Source organism: Bubalus bubalis, chromosome 7, assembly GCF_019923935.1.
Source record: "Bubalus bubalis isolate 160015118507 breed Murrah chromosome 7, NDDB_SH_1, whole genome shotgun sequence".
NCBI classification, from domain to species: Eukaryota; Metazoa; Chordata; class Mammalia; order Artiodactyla; family Bovidae; genus Bubalus; species Bubalus bubalis.
Genome location: NC_059163.1, coordinates 30472561 through 30497688, shown reverse-complemented (window position 1 = coordinate 30497688; position 25128 = coordinate 30472561). Strand labels below are relative to the sequence as shown.

The window sequence follows — 25128 nt, the reverse complement described above, 5'->3', positions numbered from 1 at the left end:
CTCAGGCATGTCCAGCTCTTTGCCACCCCATGGACTACAGCATGCCAGGCTTCCCTGTACTTCACTATCTGGTGGGGAGAGGTACATAAAAGGGAACTCAGAGACCTAAAACTGAAACTCCAATACTTTGCTGAAACTTGAATACCTTGGCCACCTGATGCGAAGAACTGACTTATTGGAAAAGACCCTGATGCTGGGAAAGATTGAAGGTGGGAGGAGAAGGGGACGACAGAGGATGAGATGGTTGGATGGCATCACTGACTCAACAGACATGAATTTGAGCAAACTCCGGGAGTTGGTGATGGACAGGGAAGCCTGGCGTGCTGCAGTCCAGGGGTCGCAAAGAGTCAGACATGACTGAGCGGCTGAACTGAACTGAGAGGCCTAAAAGAACAACCTTCTAAGCCTTCTTGTTTATTGTTAGCTGCCTGTTGGTGCATGCTCAGTCGTGTCCAACTCTTTACAACCCCATGGACTGTAGCCCACCAGGCTCCTCTGTCCATGGGATTTCCCAGGTGAGAATACTGGAATGGGTTGCCATTTCCTCCTCCAGGGGAATCTTCCCGACCCAGGGATCGAACCTGAATATCCTGCATTTGCCAGCAAATTCTTTACCACTTGAGCTACTTGGGAAGTCTTTATTGTTAGCTATTTATCACCAAATGGAAATAAACAGTTAAGTTGATTTAATTCTTGCTTCCATAGAGTGTATGACTGTTGAATTAAATGACATAATTAGATAGCTTTTTCCTTGTTATGTTTTTATATTCTAATCTCCACATAAAGCACCTTGGGCTTCCCTGATAGCTCAGTTGGTAAAGAATCTGCCTGCAATGCAGCAGACCCTCTTTTAATTCCTGAGCGGGGAAGATCCCTGGAGAAGGGATAGGCTAAACTCACCAGTGTTCTTGGGCTTCCCTTGTGGCTCAGCTGATAAAGAATCTGCCTGCAATGCGGGAGATCTGGGTTTGATCCCTGGGTTGTGAAGGTCTCCTGGAGAAGGGAAAGGCAACCCACTCCAGTATTGTGGCCTGGAGAGTCCCATGGACTGATAGTCCATGGGGTCGAAAAGAGTAGGACATGACTAAGAGACTCTCACTCACTGATTGCATGAGGCCCACACACATTATCAAGGGTAATCTTTTTTACTTAAAGTCAGCTGGTGGGAGAGTTCATCACATCTACAAAATACCTATAGAAACATCTAGACTAATGTTTGACTAAACAAATAGGCACTATAGTCTAGACAAGTTGACACCTAAAATTTAACCATCACACAAGCCTTCTGTTATTGCTGCTGCTCTTTACAAAGTTTAAAGTCTTTCAAACTGCAGGACTAATGTTCTGTGTTTTCCTGCCTAAAGTATCCCACAGGCAATTCTTAAACCCTTGCCTGAGAACCATTACCGCTAATGGTCTGCACAGGATTCCTGTACTAACACATTATTGACTGGGGTGGGGGGTGATTTTTGTAGAAACTAGTGCCTGTGGTGTTAATACATCTCAGGTCAAGAAGGTGTCAATACCTCACCTGGAAATTCTTGAGAAACAAAAGTGCTTCAGTGAAAGTCGCTCAGTCGTGTCCGACTCTTTGCGACCCCATGGACTATCAATCAACCGCAGGTCTTAAAAGCAAAGACAGATTTCTCAGGGGAGAATTCCACCTTAAGAGGGCAACACACGTGAGTTTCTAGACCGTTGGCTTGCCTCACGGACTTTGGACTTGCCAGCTCCAGGACTGTGTGAGTCAGTTTTAATCATAAATCAGTCTATCTCCTATTAGTTTTATTTCCTTGGAGAATGCCCGGCTGATAGTTTGTGAACTTCATGCTCAGAAACAAAGCATTGTTTGGTTTGTTTCTCTCGTGATGATCAGTGTTTTTGAAGGAAGGTGATTTGGAAGGTATAAAAAGTTGAGGACTACTTATATTATAGACATTAACCAGTAAAATCAGCCATGGTTGATCGTAGGTGGAAATTCAGAAGTGTTCCTAATATTGGGAAGCTCTTGGGATATAAGCATAAATTATGGCAATTCTTCTCAAAGGCCTGTTTTTTCCTACCAAATGGAACAAATACAGGCATAATTATATCTATAGAGTCTAAACTTGGAAACTCTTGTACAAAAATGATGGACTATTTGGGTCCATGATTCTTAATATTAAAAAATGGGGAAAGGTGTTGAGAGTTGGCTAGAAAATATATACAGGGGAACCATAAAAACACTACTTCAACCAATCATGTAATATTTACTTGAATACTTAGTGGTAAAAAGATGCCCATTTCTACCTGGTCGGGCATAAAAATACTTCGCCTAAAGGAACCAGTTTGTAAGCAGTTCGTGAATAATTTGTAAATGCAACTTCTCAAATAAGAGCAGAGCAGTATTTTTCAAAATTATTTTCAGATTTTTGAATTTTTGAATAAGTCTGGGTCATATTTGAAGGAAAAGAGGTCAGTGGTTGAATGTAGACAGAATAAATTTTATATTGTAAGTTGTGGTTCTTCATGGGACAAATATTATATTGTAATTCCAAAACTAATTGGATCAGGGAATATATTCTTCAGGTAGACCCATGAATCTTGCATGGCATGTTGGAAATGAAATTTAAGTTTTATTATTTTTTTAATACTAACTCTGCTTGCTACCTTGGGCTGCTCACCCACCTTTATGGAGTCTCATTTCTCTCATGTTGTTTGTTTTGTTGAACTCATTTATGAAGTCTCATTCTTCTCATTCTTTATATCAGTGCTATTTTCTTCTCCGAGTTTGTTTTGAAGCTACAAGCTAATTTTAGAAGTGAAAAAATAACTTTAAAAAGTAAAAAATACTGCCTATGTATGTAGTGGGTAGCTTTTTTTTTTTTTTTTTTTAATTTTTATTTCATGGCATCATCTAAACAACTTCCCTGTTTGAGGTTAATTTCTCCTTTTGGAATCTGTGTGAGGTAGAACTCCACATTCTACTGTAGGAGCCAGAAGGGGCAGGCATTTGCTGTCTCAGTTCATAGGCACCTGATCTTCCTCTAGCTAATGCAGTGCAGCCTGCTGGGACTTAGTATCTCGAGAGGGGACCAGGGATGGTTTTGGTTACTATGACTCCAGTTATATTTGCTATAACATATGCTTCATCTGTACCATAAAACTCTACATCTACCATGAGATGAATTCCAATTCCTTGAAGCAGTTAACTATAAATATAGAAGACTTTCCTTGGCTTGTATTGGTTTCCAAGGAGTCTTTATTCTGAAAATATGATCTTTTTTTCAAAGCAAAATCTGTTAGAACACTTTCAGTTTCCCTGGGCAAAGTAAGCATGTAGAAAGAATATCATATAGGGTATATATGGTAAATGGAATTAAGCAGAAATTATTATTTTTAGAACTTTGACTTAATCAATTGCTCCAAGGAGTTTTCTTTAGCAACAATAAACTTGTTTAGGTCACAAAGTTTTTTTTTTTTTTTTGCAAGGCAGATACTGCCTAACTAAAGCTGTACGTACATCTTATGGCTAGAAGCAAGAAAGTATCCACAGGAGGTTATATTTTCTTTAATTAAAAACACATTTTTTTTTCTTTAAGAAGTGAGCTATTCCAGGCTCTTTATGGTAGAAGGCTATTAACTTTTTCTTAATGGTACATATTAAGACTGAAATGCAATCAAGCCACGGAGCTCAGTGTGCTGGGAACTGTAAAGTGGATGCTTCTGCTGTGAATCTTTTAGAAGGCCACTGTAGATCTAGAAGAAAGCAAGGGCTGGTGGGCTGGAGTTGCCTCCTATCGTGTCTTTGTGGAGGTCAGAGAAACAGTGCTGGAGACTGACACTGTATCATCAGGCAAAGTAGCATTTATGGTTTGCATTATATTTCAATTTATTTTGGTAACAAATCATCACGCTTAACATCAGACGAGGATATTGTAGCTGAAAACAAGCAGGGAGTATCCTAGCTGTGTCCCCAGGAGCTCTGGTGTTGCTGAGTTTAGGCCAGCAGTTGTCATTCCCAGAGTGCTTCCAGCTTGAGGTCTGTGAGAACCATGGAAATACATGTTAGGAAAACAGAGCTAATGGATACCAATCATCCTCCAGTTCAACAGACGCACATAAAGTCAGGTTATTATGTATAGACGTAAACTTGTCTAGTGTGACCTGTATATCCTCTATGGCCCACTTGATGGGTCTTGAGTAAATGTTAAGAAATTCCCAAGACCTCAATATAAAGCCATCACTGTTTGGCTAAGTACATCATACAGTGTTTTTTTTTTTTTTTTTTTTTTTTTTTAGTTTGAACTAATTTATGTATGTAATTTTCTGATGTATGAATATGAATAATCACTGTCAGAGGGAAAAGTAGCAGCAGCCAATGGCACATGAGGCCCCTCAGTCATGGGGCTGAGATAAAAATTCAGTAGTTATTTTAATAACTCACTGAGTGTGATGTTTAGTTAATAAATTGTTTCCAACTCTGTGACCCCATGAACTATAGCCTGCCAGGCTCCTCTGTCCACAGGATTTCCCAGGCAAGAATACTGGAGTGGGTTGCCATTTCCTTCTCCAGGGGATCTTCCCCACCCAGGGATTGAACCTGCATCTCCTGCATTTCAGGCGAATTCTTTACCAGTGAGTCACCATTGATATGAGTTTTTATCCAATCACCTTTTACTTTGTAATTAGGCAAGAGTGTCTCCTCCATGTCTATTTTCTTTTCCTAGACACTACAGCAGAGTTGTATCATAATTCTCTGCATGGTGCAAGAAATGCCATCTTTCATTGTCCACAGTGAGTGTGTGCCTTGGAAGGAGGATGAGAAGGGAGGCCCCTCTGTGCTCCTTTCTCACATTTCTCTCATTGTGTCAGCACCGGACGTTGCTGAGTGTCATTCTAGTTGTAGTTTCCCTCCCCCCGGATTTTGCAGCATGAGCCGACTCCTTTACCAGTTGGCAACCCAAGGCACACTAATTGTTCCCAAAACTGGAGGGAAAAGATAACGGACTTTTTGGGACTTATTAAAAGACAGCAAATCCCTCTCCAATGGGGCATGCAAATGTGATCACAGTCCATTTGGAGGCTTGAAGAAACTGACTAAGGGGACCAATAACTGTCAGGATGATGAGTCAAGTTTATAAAGACTTTAGTTAAGATAAAATAGCATCAAACTATCGAGTGGAAGACATGAATTGTACATGTACCTAAGGAGAAGAACACCTTGAGACAAAAGCTTCAGCTTCTACATGTTTTTCAGGTTTCTAGAGAGGGGTAGGTTCTTACTGAAAAATACATAGCCAGCCAAAGTTAAACAGTTTTAGGAACTGCTTTGCACTAAATAACATGCCACCGCTGTCACCCAGAGCATACTTGTTTTAGTAAGAAAAACTGTAGAAGGAAATGGATGTGTTCTAGAAGAAATTGACTAAGGGGACCAATAACTGTCAAGATGACAAGTCAGGTTTAAAACATGAAGAAAAGGCTGGTCTATGGGGAGGGAGAGAGATCTGACAAGTGCTCACTACTTAGTTTGGAATCAAAGTTGAGTGCTGGATTCAGAGCAGCTCACAATGGGAACTGTTGTTTTTGGGCAATGCTGGTGATAGTTGAATGTCTCCTGGTGGCTCAGTGGTAAAGAATTTGCCTGCACTGCAAGAGACATGGGCTTGATTCCTGGATGGGGAAGATCCCCTGGAGAAGGAAATGGCAACCCACTCCAGTATCCTTACCCTGGAAATCCTAAGGACAGAGGAGCTTGGCAGGCTATAGCCTGTGGGGTTGCAAAGAGCTGGACTTAGCAACTAACAACAACTATTGTCCTACAGAGTTACAGAATTCTCCCTGAAACCCAAGAACCACAATCTGCTGGCTGTGTTCTGGAAACTAATAAAACTTTTAGAGTGTGGCATCATTATTTTTAGACATCAAGTGCTCTAGTCTCACAACCTTATGAGCAAGTTATAATTTGCTCTTTCAAGGCCACATAACTGCTCCTAATATAACCCTATATAATTGCAGATTGTGATTATAATAAATATGCATTAAGTAAATAGAGCCCGAAAGAATCAATACACGTTGTGGAAGCAAATGAAGGAACATGTGAGTGATTTTTTTTTTTTTTTTAGGGCTTCCTTCTATATGATCAAATGGTAGCTGGGTGGCCAGTTGGATGACACAGAAATCATAGGGCTAATCAAAGGCAATAATAGAAAAAATACTAGTATGAGAGAAATGATTGAAAAATTTTTTTGTAGACTATCGAGTTAATGACTAGAACCAGAGTAATCAGTATACTAGAACCTTCATCAATCTGTCACTGAAAAAACTTACCCTGTTGATTTAGCTAGCATTAAGTGTATTTTGGAAAGTTGTCAGGTTAAAAAAACACAAAACTCTTAATTCTTCAAATTAGGGTTCCCTCTCTTTTCCTTAGAATACCCTCTTTTTCAATTTGTGCTCCCGGAGACTGAAAGAACGTGAATATACATGAGACACCAAGAAAATGCACTGTGTTCTTACAGAAAAATAATTCAGTTAAAACAAACTCAAAGGCAAAGCTTTCATATACAATAGCTAGAGGTACCTTGAAGGGTGGGAGTTGAGGTGGCTGTTGTGTACTGGGATTTTTAACTCTATTGAGATTACGTGTGGGTTGAAATAAAGGGATACTGCTGCTGCTGCTGCTAAATCGCTTCAGTCGTGTCCAACTCTGTGCGACCCCATAGACGGCAGCCCACCAGGCTCCCCCGTCCCTGGGATTCTCCAGGCAAGAACACTGGAGTGGGTTGCCATTTCCTTCTCCAATGCATGAAAGTGGAAAGTGAAAACTGAAAGTGAAGTCGCTCAGTTGTGTCCAACTCTTCGAGACCCCATGGACTGCAGCCCACCAGGCTCCTCCATCCATGGGATTTTCCAGGCAAGAGTACTGGAGGGGGGTGCCATTGCCTTCTCCAAAAGGGATACTGGATTAATTTAAATGAGGGAAAAAGATTAGTTTAGCAGCAATAGAGACCATATACTATTTTTAACTCTAGAATATTTACACTCAGGTAACCTGGATTTTTCTTTTTTTTCATTGAGGTATAAGTGAAATTGAGTTGATTGATTCAATGGACATGAATTTGAGCAAACTCCAGGAGATAGTGAGGGGTAATGAAGGATGGTATGCTGCCGTGCACGGACTGCAAAGAGTTGGACATGACTGAGCGACTGAACAATGTAAGTGACATAACACATTAGTTTCAGGTATGGCTTTTAGCCTTTTTCTCAGAAATTATTCAGTGAACTTACTTTCCCTTTAGGACATAATATTCATATGCTAGAGCACAAAGAATATATAGAGAGGGAAACTTGCTTTAGTTTCGATTCATATTTTAGACAAAGAATGTTGCCTGCTATTCTAGGAAACAATAAATATTGCCCACCATCAGACACTTTAGCTGTGCTAACGGTGTGCCCTGAAAAGGATTTAGAATGGAGAATAACCGAAAACTTTCAGTGTTTTGGATTCTGGCCATTGGTCATGGAGAGTTAAGATGTATATCTAAAGGGAAAACTTCAATGATCCCAGATTGTTGCATCTTCTCATACAATAGAGAGAACTAAAATCATTAACTTGAGATGTCTATTCTTTGTAAATAGCAGTCATCTTTGATGTTCTACTATATATTTGCTTTTTCAGCAAAAAAAAAAAAAAAAGCCTATGCCTATATATTCTGGCTCTTCCCTTACCCCTTCAGAGAAGTTCCTTTTAGCTATCTGAGAGGCTATCTTCCTGGACTATAGTCCTTAGTAAAGTCCCCAAATAAAACATAACTCACAACTTTGTCAGGTCGTGTGTTTTTCTTTAGTCAACAGTTTTATCAGCAGTAGAAGCAACAGCAGTAACTTTTGCTAGTATTTATGCTACTATTTGCTGGGACTTACATAATACATCATCATTTCAGTTAATCATTACGACAAGGCTGAAAGGTACATATTACACTTTTCTTCTTATGGAAAATGGAACTTAGCTTTAGGGATTGTAACTTGCTCAAGTTTACAAAGACAGAATTCTAAACCAGATTGGATGAGTCCAAAAATGAGTTCCCTTGATTAATCTCATTGCACCACCTCTCAGAATGTTAATTTTCTTTTTTGCTTTTTCTAATGATTCAAATTGTTGAGAGTTGGAAGCTTGGATTTCATTAGTTGATGGCTTTTCCTTCCATAAGCATTTTAGGAAACAGTGTCAGGAAATCAGAAAAATTAAAATTTTATATAATTGAAAAGCCTCAGTTTAATTAAGATCTGAGATAAACCATTGTTTTTAGCCATTTTAAAAAAGTCTAAGAAGCAATATCTTTAAAATGAATACAATTAAATTTGAAGAGAAAATGTGTTTTGTAAAAATGCAGAGTTAAGGTCACCTCAGTTTAAGGTATTGGGTTCTATCTAAATTATTTTATACTCAATATCTTCATCAGACATTTTTTTAATGGTTGAGAATGTACTATCTGAAAAAGGCAAGTGGCAGTATTTCAACAGTGTTGCTTTAGCTTGAGGAATGTCGTTTTCCTCCTGAGAATACTGCCATGTTATTGAAGACTTGATGGATTCTGTCTTCAAACTCAGCTTTTTCTGCTGAATGCATCAAGACCCCTGATCTCTATGAGGTCATTATCTTAGTTGTGGGGTTATAATGGATAAAGTAATGGGCTGGGGACTAGGACTCTAGTCCTAAATATGTCAGAAGTTGGTTGTATATTCTTGTTTAAGTTCCTTGACTTCTCCATATGCTTAATATTCTCATCTATAAAATGAGTTTGACTAGATAATTGTTAGAATAAATAATTTGAACAAATAGTCTCCTTCCTATTATGATTAAAAAAATATATAGTACAAAGCTAGGTTCTTGGCTGCCTTTAACAACTATACTTACTTAAGATGGTACACATGCATCAGGACTGTAGGGTATTAATTTCAGCATCAATCTGAAATGAAAAATATTATTTAAATCATGGAGTATTTTGTTGCAAGATAACATCATTCAGAAGGAATAAAAATTTTTTGAACCTTGCTTATATGAAATGATTCTTGTCAAAATACAGTTTTATATTAAATTCTTAATTGACCATCCTTCATATTTATTTGGAGAAGGCAATGGCACCCCACCCCAGTACTCTTGCCTGGAAAATCCCATGGATGGAGGAGCCTGGTAGGCTGCAGTCCATGGGGTCGCTGAGGGTCGGACACGACTTCACTTTCACTTTTCACTTTCATGCATTGGAGAAGGAAATGGCAACCCAACTCCAGTGCTCTTGCCTGGAGAATCCCAGGGACGGGGGAGCCTGGTGGCCTGCCGTCTATGGGGTCGCACAGAGTCGGACACGACTGACGCGACTTAGCATAGCATGCTGCTGCTGCTAAGTCGCGTCAGTCGCCATGCTGCTGCTGCTAAGTAGGGTCAGTCGTGTCTGACTCTGTGCGACCCCATAGACGGCAGGCCACCAGGCTCCCCCGTCCCTGGGATTCTCCAGGCAAGAGCACTGGAGTGGGTTGTCATTTCCTTCTCCAATGCATGAAAGTGAAAAGTGAAAGTGAAGTCGTGTCCGACCCTCAGCGACCCCATGGACTGCAGCCTACCAGGCTCCTCCATCCATGGGATTTTCCAGGCAAGAGTACTGGGGTGGGGTGCCATTGCCTTCTCGGAGCAGCAGCATATTTATTTAGTTTTATATTACAGTATTCCAGGAAAAAAGACAAGAAACAATGACATGAGTTAATAGGTGCTAATTATTGGGTGTGCACAGAATATTAATTCATAGCAGATGAGCTTGGGTGTCAGGGAAGGATTCCCAGGGGAGCTGATGTTTAATTTGAATCCTGAAGCTTGTGGAAGGATTGAGCCAGTTATAGTGTGTGAATAGGGCAATCTGGGTTGAGTTAGTAGGTGCAAAAGCCTTGAGGTAAGAGCAAGTTTTATGTACTTAGGAAACTGCAAGTAGTTTAGGAGAGCCAAAGCAATAAGTCACGACCAGTTTGGAGAAGAAACCAATGGTCCAAATTCTTTTGATTAGAAAAAAAAATTGGACATAATTTAGAAGTGATGGAGAGCAATTAAAATGTATTTACTATTTTGTGCATCACAAAGGTTATTTTGACCTCAGTATAGAGAGGGGATTGGGTGTGAGACACTGGAGGAAAACTAGAGATGAGAGACCAATGGGCAGCTTGTAATCTAGATATAATGTTGCCTAAATTGTGCTGTGCTTAGTTGCTCAGTTGTGTCTGACTCTTTGCGACCCTATGGACTGTAGTCCACTAGGCTCCACTGTCTATAGGGATTCTCCAGGCGAGAATACTGGAGTGGGTTGCCATGCCTGCCTCCAGGGGATCTTCCCAATCCAGGGATCAAACCTAGGTCTTCCACACTGCAGGCAGATTCTTTACCCTCTGAGCTATCAGGGAAGCCATTGAGTATGAGTTTTTATCCAGTCATTTTCTACTTTGTAATTAGGCAAATGTGTCTCCCCCTTGTCTATTTTTCTTTTCTGAGACACTACAGCAGAGTTGTATCATAATTCTCTTTGCATGGTGCAAGAAATGCCATCTTTCATTGTCCTCACTAAGTACTGATAATATAGAAGAAGGTATTTACTGAGAGATATTGAAGAGTTAGAACTCATAGGATTTGGAACTGAGTTGAATGTATGTAGAAGTCAAAGATTACTGTTTCTATTTTAGACAATGGGTGAATGGCGATGGTATTTATAAATGTAGGGAAATAGGAGTATTTTAGGGGAAGACTTTGGGCATGTTGAGTTTGAATTTCTTGTGAGATGAGAGCCCCCATGGACAGTTGGATGAAAATCTTGGTCCTGAGGGGAGAGATTCTGCCTGGAGGTGGAGGTTTGAATATTAAACACATGTCCAAGGACAAGAACGCTCAGGGAAAACGTAATGTCATGAAAATTGAAGATCAAGGAAAAAAGTCTGGAAGAAAAGAAGTTTAAATTGTAGGTAGAAGAAGGGGACAAATAGGAGAAAAAGGTAGAATATGATAAGATGAGAACTGTTGCAAGAAGAAAGAAATCATTGTGGGTATCAAGTGTTTTACAGAGAAGGCCGGTAAGGACTGAAAAACTGTTAGATTTACCAAGAAATTTTCAATGTGACTTTGTCATTAGTGGTATAGTAGCTTCAGATACCATACTGCAAAGGGTAGAGGAATTCATAGGAGGTGTGATGAATCAGAGCGTATACTATTCTTTCAAGAATCTTGGCTTTAAGGGGAGGAGAAAGAAAAGTAGCTAGGGAGTAGTGTCTGAATTACCTTATTTAAGATCAGGAGATAAAAAACTTTAAATTAGAATCATTCAAAAGGTATTGTTGAAACAGAAGCATATAACTAGTGAAAAAAGAGTCCAAGGAACTGGGATGAATGGAATTCAGAGTGATACTATTAACCTGGTATCAATTTTACTATTTTAACAATCATTTTGGACTTCCAGTCAGTAATTAATAGTTTTCTGGTATTGATAATTTATTTTCACCATTATTAGGTAAATTAGGGCTAAATTCTGACAATCTCATGGGATAACAGACTCATGTGAAATAAACTTATGGTTTTTTCTAACATCATCTAACCTCCATATATCTACTCAACCCACTCATAAAAGGGGAATTAAAATGGTACACAACATTTTAGAATTGCTTTAGATCACTCCACAAATACATACATGTAAAGCTATTAATATTCTGCTTAACAAATAGTAATGGCTTAATAAATGATAGCTTTGACATTGAGGATTATAAAAACTACTTATACTGAGAGATTAACATTTTTCCTGAAGTGTGAGAGAAAAGGAAAGAGGAGGCAGAAGGGGAAAGGGATGGGAAGAGAAGAATTGGTCTCCTCTTTGCCCAGCTGTTCATGAAGATTTGAAATTGATTTTTTAAAAAATTTTAATGATCAAATCCATTATATGACAGTGGCTTTCTGAAAACTTGGGAAATCTGTTGGGACATCTTAGGCATAATATAGTGATGAGTTTTCAGAAGCTATATTATCAGGTCATGAATAGGAATGACCTGCTTGAATGATGGAGAGAAAAAATCAAGCCTAATTTTGCAACTGTAAGTTTTTCTGCAGTCAATGGGCCTCTATAGAATAAAAAGGAATGACTTCTGAGTGTTGTGATAAAGCTGAAAGAAAGCTACACTGACTGTTCTATTTCTTGGTCATTTCAAGATCAAGGTGAGGGAGTAGATAGAGGTAGATGACATAATTAAACACTAATTTAGTATGGTTCAGAGGCCCTTTCTGCCACTCCTCTAGCCACTGTGCCATGCATGTGTAGAATGGCAGATAGAGGTGGATCCTTGGATATAAATGACTCAGTGTGCATGTAATGCACAGGCACCGCTTTTAAGGAGAAAACTTTCAGGCAAATATAGGACAAGGAGATTTGATGATAAACTGTAATCCAAATTATAGGGTGAGGGGGACAAATACTTACACTAAGCATTGAGAATTAAAGTCTGTTCTAACAGATTTTGTCTTAACTTGAAGTCAGAGGTAAGCTCATTTACCTAGCTATGATATTAACATTAATGTAGAGACCATCAAAAGGCTAACAGAAATACCAGAGAGTCTAACCTCCCAGGGCTCTAAAAAATCATTTATCCATGAGTTGCTCAACTTCATTCATCTCACTGTCCTTTAGCAATTTCTGAAAGTTTGGCTATTCAGCTGCAGCACTGCTATAAATTTACTGGTTATAAAGCAAGAAAATAGAACATCACAAAACTGTGTTCTCACCATGGTTGTTGAAAATAAGAAAAAAAAGTCTTAAAATGGCAATGTATTATAATTAAATATACTGAGAAGCAAGTTAAAGAAATGAAAAGGAACAGGCTTGAAGGAAGTATGTGCTTCATGCATACAGCTCTAGTTGCCTTGTACAAGGTCAAAAAGGAAAGTGGGTGTGGATGAACAGGTAAAGGGACAGGGGAGAATGTAAAAAAAAAAAAGGAGTTAGGCTTTTTTCTTTTTTTTTCTTAGTGACTGAATGAGACCCTCATAGCAAATTCTCCTGGTAGAAAATAGCTTCTAGGAAAGGTAATTTTTTTTTACTTCGGGTAAAGGCAACCTAAATTCAATTGTCATATTACCCAAAGCCAGTTGTTAGTAAAGGAAGAAAAACTGTTGGATTTAGTTTCTTTATGATAGATGTTTTAATGCCAGTAACGATCAAAATTTCCTAATAATCCACGTTTTTTAGAACCTTGTTTTGAACTTTAATGAAAGATGAACATGATATGTTTCTCAGCAGAATTTTAAGAATAGGCTTCTTTTTATTTTATTGTACCCTTTTCATTCCAGAATTCTGGCTTTACAAATTATTACTAGGAAGATTGACAGATAGGTTTGGGATTTAAAGAGTATGCATTGAAACTGGAGGAGAAATTATAATTTCCAAGGGTATAGAGCACAAAAATGAGTAATGTGATGTAGCTCAACTTGTTAAATTGATAAGGTAAAAAGGCTCAGATGGTGAAGAATCTGCCTACAATGCAGGAGATCCAGTTAGATCCCTGGGTGGGAAAGATCCCCTGGGGGAGGAAATGGCAACCCACTCTAGTGTTCTTGTCTGGAAGATTCCATGGACAGAGGAGCCTAGCGGGCTACAGTCCATGGGGTCACACAGAGTCGGATACAACTGAGCAACTAACACACCACACACACACACAGAATAATAAAAAATAAAACCACCAAAATATGTAAAAGAATTAGTATGTATAACCAAGACTTAAATACAAACAAAACTTTTCACAGCCTAACTTTCAGAAAACCAGTTGAAATATAAAAGAACCTCTACCAGAGAACCGAGAAAATAACATTTTCTAGTTGGTAAAGAAAGCCAGACCAGACTCAGCAGAAATTATGAGGGGAATATCATGTTTTAGAGAAAAAAAATGTTATCATAAATCAAGCTACTAGGCAGTGAAATAGGCTGCCTCTAGGAGAAAACAAATTTCAGATATTTAAATGGAGGCCGAATGACCTCTGGCAGGGATGAACTGAGTGAAAAATTACACTAAACGACCTTTATAGTTTTCTTCATATAAACATTTCATTTCTTATTAAGTTATTAGGTATCTTCAGATGTGCTCTACTAGTATAATAATAGAAAAATGAAGTGAAAGTGTTAGTCACTCAGTTGTATCTGACTCTGCCACCCCATGGACTGTAACTTGCCAGGCTCCTCTGTCCATGGAATTCTCCAGGCAAGAATACTGGAGTGGGTAGCCATTCCCTTCTCCAGGGGATCTTCTTGATCCATAAAATTAAATCAGGCTTTGTTGCTTTCATGGTTTAATTGCATACAAATTCATATAAATTCTTAAAAAATCCTTTAATTTATAGAAAAAGACTTCTAATTGACCTGAAATCCCTGGCATAAGTAGTATTAACTTTAACACTATAGTAAAATTATTTTTATGTATAGACACAGAAAGGGTCCAAAATGGGCCATAAGTATTTCCTTCCCAATTGACTACAAAATAAACAATAGTATAATCCAGTCAAAAGGAATACAACTTAATATCATGAACTTTAGAAAGGTGAGCCAAGGAAGAATCTGTTTTAGCATGGCATAGAGCTGCTCTTAACCCTGCCTCTATATTCCAGAAATATAACAGGTGAGACATCAAAATCCTTGGAATTGGCATTACTACTTCTGAATTAGCCATAAAGTGAAATGAAATGACCTCCTTATCTTTTTTGACTATTCTAATATAGCATTCTGAAATGACTGCTGGAAAATAAAGAGTCAAATGGAGTATATGAACAAATAGGATACCTGCATCTGAAAAGACCAACAAGACATTTCCCATGAATAGGACAGGCAATCAATAACAAATGAGCAATTCTGACCATACAGGTTCTTCATACTATGCAGTGATAAGTAGAACATTAAATTTTCTTACCTCTGAATTGCAGTAGAGAGGAGGTGAGTTTACAGAACAGCACTTGGAGGCAAAGTCTGAACGCTTGGCAATCAGCTCTTGGAGATCCGTCTCCGTGGCATCAGGAAATTTTCCTCTTAGTCGCTCTGCCAGTCTGAAAGGCCAATTTTATGTAAAGTTGTAATAGATGTACTCTATAATCATGTCCAGTGCAAAATGGTAGCCACTTCAGATCTTTTGCAACAGCAACAACAAAAAAGGAAAATAGTGACCCTTAAGAAAACTTAGTATCTGTGGAATGATTTTTGATGCCTCAGTTGAAGAATAGGAAGTGAAATCTATGTCTTTTTAGATCATGAAAGTAAACATACAACCTGCTGCTGAATTTGAATTCCTATTATTTCCCTTTCATTCACTCAGTTACATCAATCACATGGATGACCTCCTCCTCTTTGCTCCCTAATCTTTCATCTTCTCTCCAGTTCTAGATTTCAAACTCCTCAAAGAGTACGTCCCTTATAGGACTTTGTCACCTTAATGTACTTTCTCTCATATGTAATCTCTTCTGTTTGCCTACTAATCAACTAGCTATGCTGGAAGGCACAACAAGGTCTTTGTGTTTTTTAAGCCCTGCTTTTTATGAACTCTCCATCTCCATTTAAGATGGTGCTAGGATCTGACTTTGCTGATTCCCTCCTGGTTTGAATGGTCCCTCCCAGTTTAAATTAACTCTCTCTTCTCATAATGGATAACTCAGCCTGGTTTATGACTTTTCCAAGAAATATTGATACTTGCCAGCCCAGTAGTGGGCATTGGGACATAATGGAGACCCAAGTTTATCTGGAGTTGGGATTAGTATAATGGATGCTGGGAAAGGATAGAAGGGTGAGGGGGATTAGCTTGGTTATTAAAGAGTTATTGAAAATAGTAGGTCCCAGCTGGGAGGGAAAGGAAGTCAGACTAGATGCAACTCAGAGGATAGGGAGAAAATGAGGGTGCATGGGATTTTAAAAACCTAGATTCAGTAGTTTCAATCTTCTCTACTTTCAAAATCCCAAATATCAATTCCACTGCATTAACACTTCTAATGTACTGAGATTATATAAATTATCACAGAATTATCCCATGTAACCCCAGGGTTCAAAACAAAACTGTTGACAGGGAATATAATTTTGTATTATCCATAATATTCTATGCCACTTACATAATTTATTAATTATATAATCTCCTGATAAATGGGAAACAATCATTTTGAGCTTAAGGCTTTCACATTTATTTTTCTTTTAGACTTTGTTAAGGTCTACATAGGGGTCACTGAAGGTTTCCTCCTTTTGGGATTCTTTAAAAGGTTTTTTTTTGTGAGGTTGTATTTGTGCTTATTTGAGGGCTGTGTTGTTGATGGTTTGAAATAGATCTAAGAAATTTGCTTAATGAAATTGAGAATGACATAATCTCACAGAGATATTTTCTAGGAAGCCAGTAAAACTTTTGTTATGACCTGTTATTTTAGTATTAACGGCTATTTATAAAGACATGCTTCCTTCTTTGACTTGAGAAAAATGGCTATTGTACCTTATTGATTAACATTTCTGTTTCCAGTTTATAGAGAATATATACTGGTAATGGATGACACTGTACTTGATTGAAAGTTTGGGTTGTCTTATCAGACAATATGCCATGAAGTTAGATAATATTTTTCAGCAGTTTTAGTTTCTCAGTTATGTATAGCAACAACTACAGATAACTTTATGGTAAGAGTGTTGATATGAGTTAATTATATATTTTTTAAATCATGTCCCTGTGGATCTTGGAATTTATGTTTCTGTGACTGTGTTCTAACTGACCTCTCATCTGATATACATGACATCTCCCCAGAAAAGAACTGTTTTTTCTTATATAGGTATTAGATTGACTATTCTTTACAACTCTTAAATTGCATATCCTCTTTTAACTGCTCACTTAACACATCTGAAGTCTTCAACCCTGCTTCAAATCACAATACCAGGCTATTATTATTGATAAATTTGAAGGAATCAGTCAGAACAAGACCCTTACTTTTTCTTGTACTCAGTAAATGTGTTTTCTGAATAATCGGCACATAGTTCTTGTCCTTTTTGAATGAAAGATGATAATTCCCTTGTCAATTGAGGGCCCTGTAAGAAAATAATGATTACATAACAATTACTTGTCTTGAAACGCTCTTCAGAGAGATGTTAAATCAGAATTCCAGGCAATGTATCAATGTAAGTGTCTAACCTATGGACACCTTATCTTTGACAAAGGCGGCAAGAATATACAAAGGAGAAGAGACAATCTCTAATAAGTGGTGCTGGGAAAACTGGTCAACCACTTGTAAAAAATGAAACTAGAACACTTTCTAACACCATACACAAAAATAAACTCAAAATGGATTAAAGATCTAAACGTAAGACCAGAAACTATAAACCTCCTAGAGGAAAACATAGGCAAAACACTCTCTGACATAAATCACAGCAGGATCCTCTATGACCCACCTCCTAGAGTAATGGAAATAAAGGCAAAAATAAACAAATGGGACCTAATTAAACTTAAAAGCTTTTGCACAATGAAGGAAACTATTAGCAAGGTGAAAAGACAGCCTTCAGAATGGGAGAAAATAATAGCAAATGAAGGAATTGACAAAGAATTAATCTAAAAAATATACAAGCAACTCCTGCAGCTCAATTCCAGAAAAATAAACGACCCAATCAAAAAATGGGTCAAAGAACTAAACAGACATTTCTCCAAAGAAAACATACAGACGGCTAACAAAAACATGAAAAGATGCTCAACATCACTCATTATCAGAGAAATGCAAATCAAAACCACAGTGAGGTACCATTTCATGTCAGTCAGAATGGCTGCTATCAAAAAGTTTACAAACAATAAATGCTGGAGAGGGTGTAGAGAAAAGGGAACCCTCTTACGCTGTTGGTGGGAATGCAAACTAGTACAGCCACTATGGAGAACAGTGTGGAGATTCCTGAAAAAACTGGAAATAGAACTGTCTTATGATCCAGCAATCCCACTGCTGGGCATACACACTGAGGAAACCAGAAGGAAAAGAGACACGTGTACCCCAATGTTCATTGCAGCACTGTTTATAATAGCCAGGACATGGAAGCAACCTAGATGTCCATCGGCAGATGAATGGATAAAAAAGCTGTGGTACATATACACACATGATGGAATATTACTCAGCCATTAAAAAGAATGCATTTGAATCAGTCCTAATGAGGTAGATGAAACTGGAGCCTATCATACAGAGTAAAGTAAGTTAGAAAGAAAAACACCACTATAGTATATTAATGCATATATATGGAATTTAGAAAGATGGTAACAATGACCCTATATGCGAGACAGCAAGAGACACAGATGTAAAGAACAGTCTTTTGGACTCTGTGGGAGAAGGCGAGGGTGGGATGATTTGAGAGGGTAGTGTTGAAACGTGTATATTATCCTATGTGAAGTGGGTCGCCGGTCCAGGTTCGATGCATACGACAGGGTGCTCAGGGCTGGTGCACTGGGATGACCCTGAGGGTTGGGATGAGGAGGGAGGTGGGAGGGGGCTTCTGGATGAGGAACACATGTGCGCCCATGACTGATTCATGTCGATGTATGGCAAAGACCACTACAATATTGTAAAGTAATTAGCTTCCAATTAAAATAAATAAATTAATTAAAAAATTATGAGTGTCTATTATCTACATTGGATATTGGATAACATTTTCTACATAAGGCCAGATTGTAAACATTTCAAGCTGTGGAAGTGTCATACAGTCTCTGCTGTAACTAATCAACTGCCAACATGGCACAAAAGCAACTGTGAACAATGAGCAGGACTGTCTTATGATGAAACGTTATGAACACTGAAGTTGGAGTTTTATGTAATTTTCATGTATAATGAAATACTATTTTTAAACCATTTAAAAGTGTAAGCCTATTCTTAGATCACAGGCACCAGGCCAGACTTGCTTTGTTAACCCTTGAGCTATACCAACATAAATATAGAAAATTGTACCTTTGCATTTAAACAGGCAGTAGAAGATTCAGAGTGGCAGCATTCATCAAGGCTTTTCAGAGTTGACTCAAGTATTTTAGTGAGGAATACTTCTGGAATCTGAGTCTTCCTGCTTAGTTCAAATATATACCTGGCAGAAGAGAGAAAGGAGATAACACTCTTTAACATGGGTAGATTTGCATATATACGTCATGTTCGGAAATTTAATATCTGTTATCTGGCTTAGTTAAAAATAAAAGATTGAACTAAAAATGACTCCAACACATTTTAAGTTAAAATTCTCATTGAAATACAAGTTATTGATAGTTGCTTTGAAGCTATTGTGACTAGTTAAATTAAAATTCGATATGTACCAAATATACATTTGTTTATAAATTTATGCATTAACAGATCTATCAATACTTAAAATATATATGGAACTGCATTTGTGCAAAGATAATACAATAAATCCAATATAATGCATCAAGTGGGTACCTTAATGTGAAAGCTTTTCTGTGAAAGTAATTTGTGTAAACGCTTCCATTGTCTCATCCCAATATTTATGTATTTTTAAAAATGATGAGTATTTAGACAAATGTAAATTAGAGTTTCAGTCCAAGTTCAGTCTAAATTCTTATCTCTAATATGAGTAATTGATTTTTTGGGCCTGTTAATTCAAACTGAGATATTTTGAGGCCTTAAGTATGCACATACTTGTAGCGTATGCAACTCAATGTAGCCCATGGTGTATCTCAATTCTTAGTGGGAGGAAAACAGATAAAGGCTTACCATCTCTTTCAGTTTTAATTTCTTTTGTCACTTAATGCTAGTGAATGTCAATATTGTCAAATTAAATCAACCCTACTTACTGATCCAGGACCTTGGTGTTTCCTTTATCACACACGTCTTTGTTAATGGGCAACTTGACATCTGGCAGTTCAGGGTTTGGGGAAGCTGGCATGAAGTAAGTGCACACAAATATCTCCATGGGTGTTTTTTCTTGACAACAGTCCTTAAATTTCGAATTTTTAGTGGATAAGTTGTCACAGAGTTTTACTGCGTATTCAGGAAGCTACAAGAGAAATTGTGTTTGTGCATTGTTAGTTTCTAGTTAGTCTCATTAAAAATAAGGAAAGCTTAAAAAAGTCAGCATGAATGCTCTTACAAGGTACTGCTGCTGCTGCTGCTGCTGCGTCACTTCAGTCGTGTCTGACTCTGTGTGACCCCAGAGATGGCAGCCCACCAGGCTCCCCCGTCCCTGGGATTCTCCAGGCAAGAACACTGGAGTGGGTTGCCATTTCCTTCTCCAGTGCATGAAAGTGAAAAGTGAAAGTGAAGTCGCTCAGTCTTGTCCGACTCCTAGCGACCCCATGGACTGCAGCCTACCAGGCTCCTCCATCCATGGGATTTTCCAGGCAAGAGTACTGGAGTGGGGTGCCATTGCCTTCTCCGTTTACAAGGTACAGCGGTAGACTATTCGTGAAGTGCAATTTGTCAATATGTTATTGTTGTTCAATCGCTGTGTCTGACTCTTTCATGACCCTATGGACTGTAGCCTGCCTGGTTCTTCTGTCCACGGGATTTTTCAGGGAAGAAGACTGGAGTAGGTTGCCATTTTCTCCTCCAGGGGATCTTCCCAACCAGAGATTGAACCCACACCTCCTGCACTGGCAGGCAGATTCTTAACCACTGAGCCAGTAGGGAAGCCCTTGTCAATATGTACTAAAAGCCATGAAGTATAACAGTATGATTTCCAAGAATTTACTCTCAGAACATAATTACGAATGAAGGGAAGATCTAGCTAAAAACTATTAAGGGCAGCACTGCTTACCATGTTAAACTGAAACACCCTAAATCCAATAAAAGGGAACTAGTTTAAAACATGGGATATCTAGGTAGCTAAATGTCTCTGGAGAAGGAAATGGCAACCCACATCAGTATTCTTCCCTGGAAAATCCCACGGACAGAGGAAGCCTGGCAGGGTACAGTCCATGGAATCTCAAGAGTCGGACATGACTTAGCGACTAAACCACCACCACCCAGGTAGCTAAATGTAGTATATGCAGTAGATATAAACACTAAAGTCCCACTTAGCCATTATAAGTCAGGTTATAGAGAAACACCTATCACTGAGATGTATCCTTAAAGAAAGACCAGATGTCAAATTATCTGTTTCTAAAGAGGTCCACAGACATGGAGTGACTTCTATCTAAAGTAACAGTACAAATTTGTATGTACTTGAATGGATGATATAAATGAAAAATGGTGAAAAAGTTGGATGACTATCAAATTTTAACAAGTATAACAAAACATTAGAAGCTTTTAATAATGAGTTCAGTGTTGTCTAATAGAACAGGTGAATGATATAACAGGTGATGATGAAATATTCTCTATCTGTATTGTCCAATACTGAGCACTTGAAATGAGGCTAGTGTTTTCAAAGAACTGAAGTTTAATTTAAATGTAACCATCTATGGCTAGTGGATATGCTCTGGGCTCTGTAGGTAGAGTAAGGTCTTTGGAATCAGAATCTTGGCTTTGTGTGGACTTTGCCACTTACTAGTTGTAGGACTTCAGTTTATTAATCCTTGATAATCTTGTTTCCTCATCTGTAAAATTGAGTTAACAGTGTATTTAAATTTCATAGGACACATAGGAGAATTCACTGAGATGATGCATGTAGAAAGCGGCTTAGGAGAGTGCCGGCCATTCAGTAAGTGGTCTACGATGATGAAGATTTTCTTACCTCCTTGATGCAGTCCTCAGAGACAGAGTCACAGCACTTGGAGAGGATTGTTGTAATATCTTCAGCAAGTGGCAAAACATCTTCCAGATGTGCAGTAGGCACTTTCTGGGCAAATTTGATGAGATGGCTGAACAGTTAAAAATGAATGATTAGTTTACCTATATTTTCAGTTTTCTTGGTTTCATTATGAACATGGTCTGGAGGAGTAATACCCAAGTTTTACTTCTTTGTCCTCAACATTTGCATAGAGCATATCTGTCATGTAGCAGATCCTTTGTGCAAAAGTCACTATTGAAAATTCAGCCATTCCCAATGAATCTCTTCATGTTTTCAGTACTGATAAAGAGCTTCTCTTCTGGCCAGATTTTTGTAGCTGAAGCAAGCCTTTAAAATGTTAGATCTAGGGACATCCCTAGTGGTCCAATGGCTAAGACTCTGTGCTCCCAGTGGTTCTGGGTTCAATCTGTGGTCAGGGAGCTTCATGCCACAATGAAAAGATGCTGCACACCACAACTAAGAGCTGGCCAATAAATACAGCCAAATAAATACATTTTAAAAATTAAAATGTTAGACCTAAAATGGTCTAAAGTAAAGAAATGTCTAACATCTATTCATAAGGCCAATGTTGTGTTTTGTGGCCCCTCCTAGTCTTTAGAATTGTTCATAAATTTACTTAGAAACTACAGATAAAAGAAATAATGAAGACTTGTAGCCCTAGATCACAAGTTAATGTTGATGTATTACCCTGAAGTATATTACAAGGTTTACAAGGTATATTGTAAGGGATTTTACTCTGCTATACTATTTACCTATTTGCCTTTTCCACTTTCTATATCAGGAATAGGTTCTATATCTTTCTTTTAAAATTATGGCAAAAAACATAAAAAATTAAATTGGCTATCTTAGCCATTTTTAACTGTATAATTCAGTAATGTTAAGTATATTTGCTTTTATGTAACAGTACCATAGTATTTTTTATTACTGTTGCTTTGTAATATCTTTGAAGTCCTTTGATATTCCATAAGAATTTTAGGGTGCATTTTTATTTCAGCAAAAAAAAAAAAGCCAATGGGTATTGACAGAAATTGCATTGAATCTGTAGATTGCTTTGGATATTGTGGCTATTTTTACAGTTAATTCTTCTAATCCATAAGAATGGAATTTTTTCTATTGTAGCTTTGATTTCTTTTAGTGATGTTTTCATTAAATATTCTTTTGAAATATAATTCTAACTGTATGGCATTCTCTCATATGGATACATTATAATTGATTTAAACATGCTCTATTCTAGGCATATTAGGAAATGTTTTTCCTATTTAAAAAAATGTGGCAGCAATATTTTTAGCTAAACTTTTGTTCACACGCAGCTCTTCAGAGTAAATTTCTACACACTAATGCAAGTATAAGTTTATGATATATAAATTATATCTTATATATTATTTATGTTATATATTTAAGATATATAAAGCCATTTATATATGTACATCTTTATAGGATGTTTTATTCTATGAATTACTGTGCTCTACACACCTAATACTCTTAACACAGAAAAACTAAAGGGAATTTCAAAAGAAAACACAATTTAGTTTTTCAGTAGTTCAAATGGAAGATTATCTTTAAAGAATTCAAGAAAGTAGCTTCTATGCCCTTTGGGGGAACCTTAAGATCTGGTGCCAGCATGAATTATTTCATTATCATTAGAGGAAAGAATTTGTGAATCAGAGTAAGAAGAATTAAAGAGACTGTAAATACTAAAGATATAAAGCTGGCAAATATAGATGTCTGATAAGCTATGAGAGAATTGTAAACATAGAAACTGTCAAAATTAAAGTGTGACTTTAACAAAGCCATACAAAAATCAAAGTGAAGGTTAGAACAAAGTAAATAATTAAAATAAATTCATGGAGCTTAAGAGATATATAAAAAGAATTCAGGAAGTTTTCTTCCCAAGGAAAAAATGGGCAAAGCAAGTAATGGGTGGTGAATAAGAAAATGATTGATTTTGCTTGTGTGTTTGCAATATACAGCATTATGAATATTGAGGAAATAATTTCTAGTGGTCTACCAGTCTTATGATGAGTATATGGAAAATGTTGATTAAAAGCAAATTAGGTTTTATAATAGTCTTGTTCCTTTGGTTCATGTTCTGTGTAGAGAAAATAAAAAGTAGCTGAGCACTATTTTTGAGGATTGTAGAAACTTAACACTATAGTTTGTATTTTCTATTGCAAACATTTTCTTAGAGACTTCTAATACAGATTGATAGCACAGAAATAGCTACACATACTGATTGTGCTTAATTTTTACCTGAGCCTTGACTTCTCCTTCCCATAAACAGCGTATTGTGAGCAGATTCTGTTTGTCATAATGGTGAGAAGTGAAAAATGTTTAAGCTGAAGTCTCTAGAAAATAAATGACAAATATTTCATTAGATGGTCAGGATACATTGAAAGCAGTGTGCAGAGTAGCAGAAAAAAGGGACATTCTGACTCCTTTAATGACTAGAAAACTGAATTCTGACCAAAGGAACATTTCCCCCAGAGTTGCTTATGTGTGTTTTTCCATTAACAAAATAAAAAAGAGGCATTTAAAAAATATTTTCAGATTCCAGAATCTGAATCTAACATTATTTAAAAGGAATGGCATTAATAGAAGAAAAAAGTACATTAGCTCTGTGATGAAATGACACCTACCTCTTTCAAAAAGCATACTGTTGGGTTTGGTGAAGTACAGCAGGACCCTACCATAGAGAGATAACTCTTGGTATAACCGACTAAAAGTGTCAGAGGAGCTTGTCCATAATTAATGGAATATTCATACATAAATCTGTAGGGGAAAAATAGTAGGATTAATGAAAATATTTGTGGGAAACAAATCACTTTTTCAAAAGTGTTTTGATGGGAAAAAAAAAAGGATGCATGTTACTTTACAGTTTTAATATCTAAAAAGCACCCGGGATATAGAGCAGGGGTTATAATACTAGTCACTTTTTTTTTAATTGTATGATTTTATTTGGAGAAGGTAATGGCACCCCACTCCAGGACTCTTGCCTGGAGAATCCCATGGATGGAGGAGCCTGGTAGGCTACAGTCCATGGAGTCGCTAAGAGTTGGACATGACTAAGCGACTTCACTTTCACTTTTCACTTTCATGCATTGGAGAAGGAAATGGCAACCCACTCCAGTATTCTTGCCTGGAGAATCCCACAGACTGGTTGGAACTCAAATCTGCAAGTCAAGAAAAATTAAGTAAATGAAAAAAGAATGTGGCAAAAAATGTGCTCCAGGTACAACAAACCAACTTTTTTCTTCAAGAAAGAAAATGTGGTCACTACTTGAATTTTAAAAAGGAAACAAAGCACATAAACAAAGCACATAAAAAAGTTACTGTACATGAAATGAGACAGTCTAATTTTTTACCTTCTATCACA

At 37.5% G+C, this 25128-nt stretch overlaps 1 protein-coding gene across 1 annotated transcript in view; it reads right to left on the bottom strand.

The window, feature by feature from the left end:
- Nucleotides 1–3846: 3846 nt before the first annotated feature.
- Nucleotides 3847–25128, bottom strand: part of GC (GC vitamin D binding protein) — a 43033-nt gene continuing 21751 nt past the window's right edge. Inside the window, exons 5-13 of the mRNA XM_006069348.4 lie at nt 24392–24524; nt 24006–24100; nt 21699–21825; nt 19822–20024; nt 18974–19103; nt 16990–17087; nt 14956–15088; nt 8903–8954; nt 3847–4023 (exon numbers count right to left, since the gene is read on the bottom strand). Coding sequence (XP_006069410.4) covers nt 8922–8954; nt 14956–15088; nt 16990–17087; nt 18974–19103; nt 19822–20024; nt 21699–21825; nt 24006–24100; nt 24392–24524 — 952 coding nt within the window. The 3' untranslated portion in view covers nt 3847–4023; nt 8903–8921. The remainder of the gene's footprint in view (nt 4024–8902; nt 8955–14955; nt 15089–16989; nt 17088–18973; nt 19104–19821; nt 20025–21698; nt 21826–24005; nt 24101–24391; nt 24525–25128) is intronic.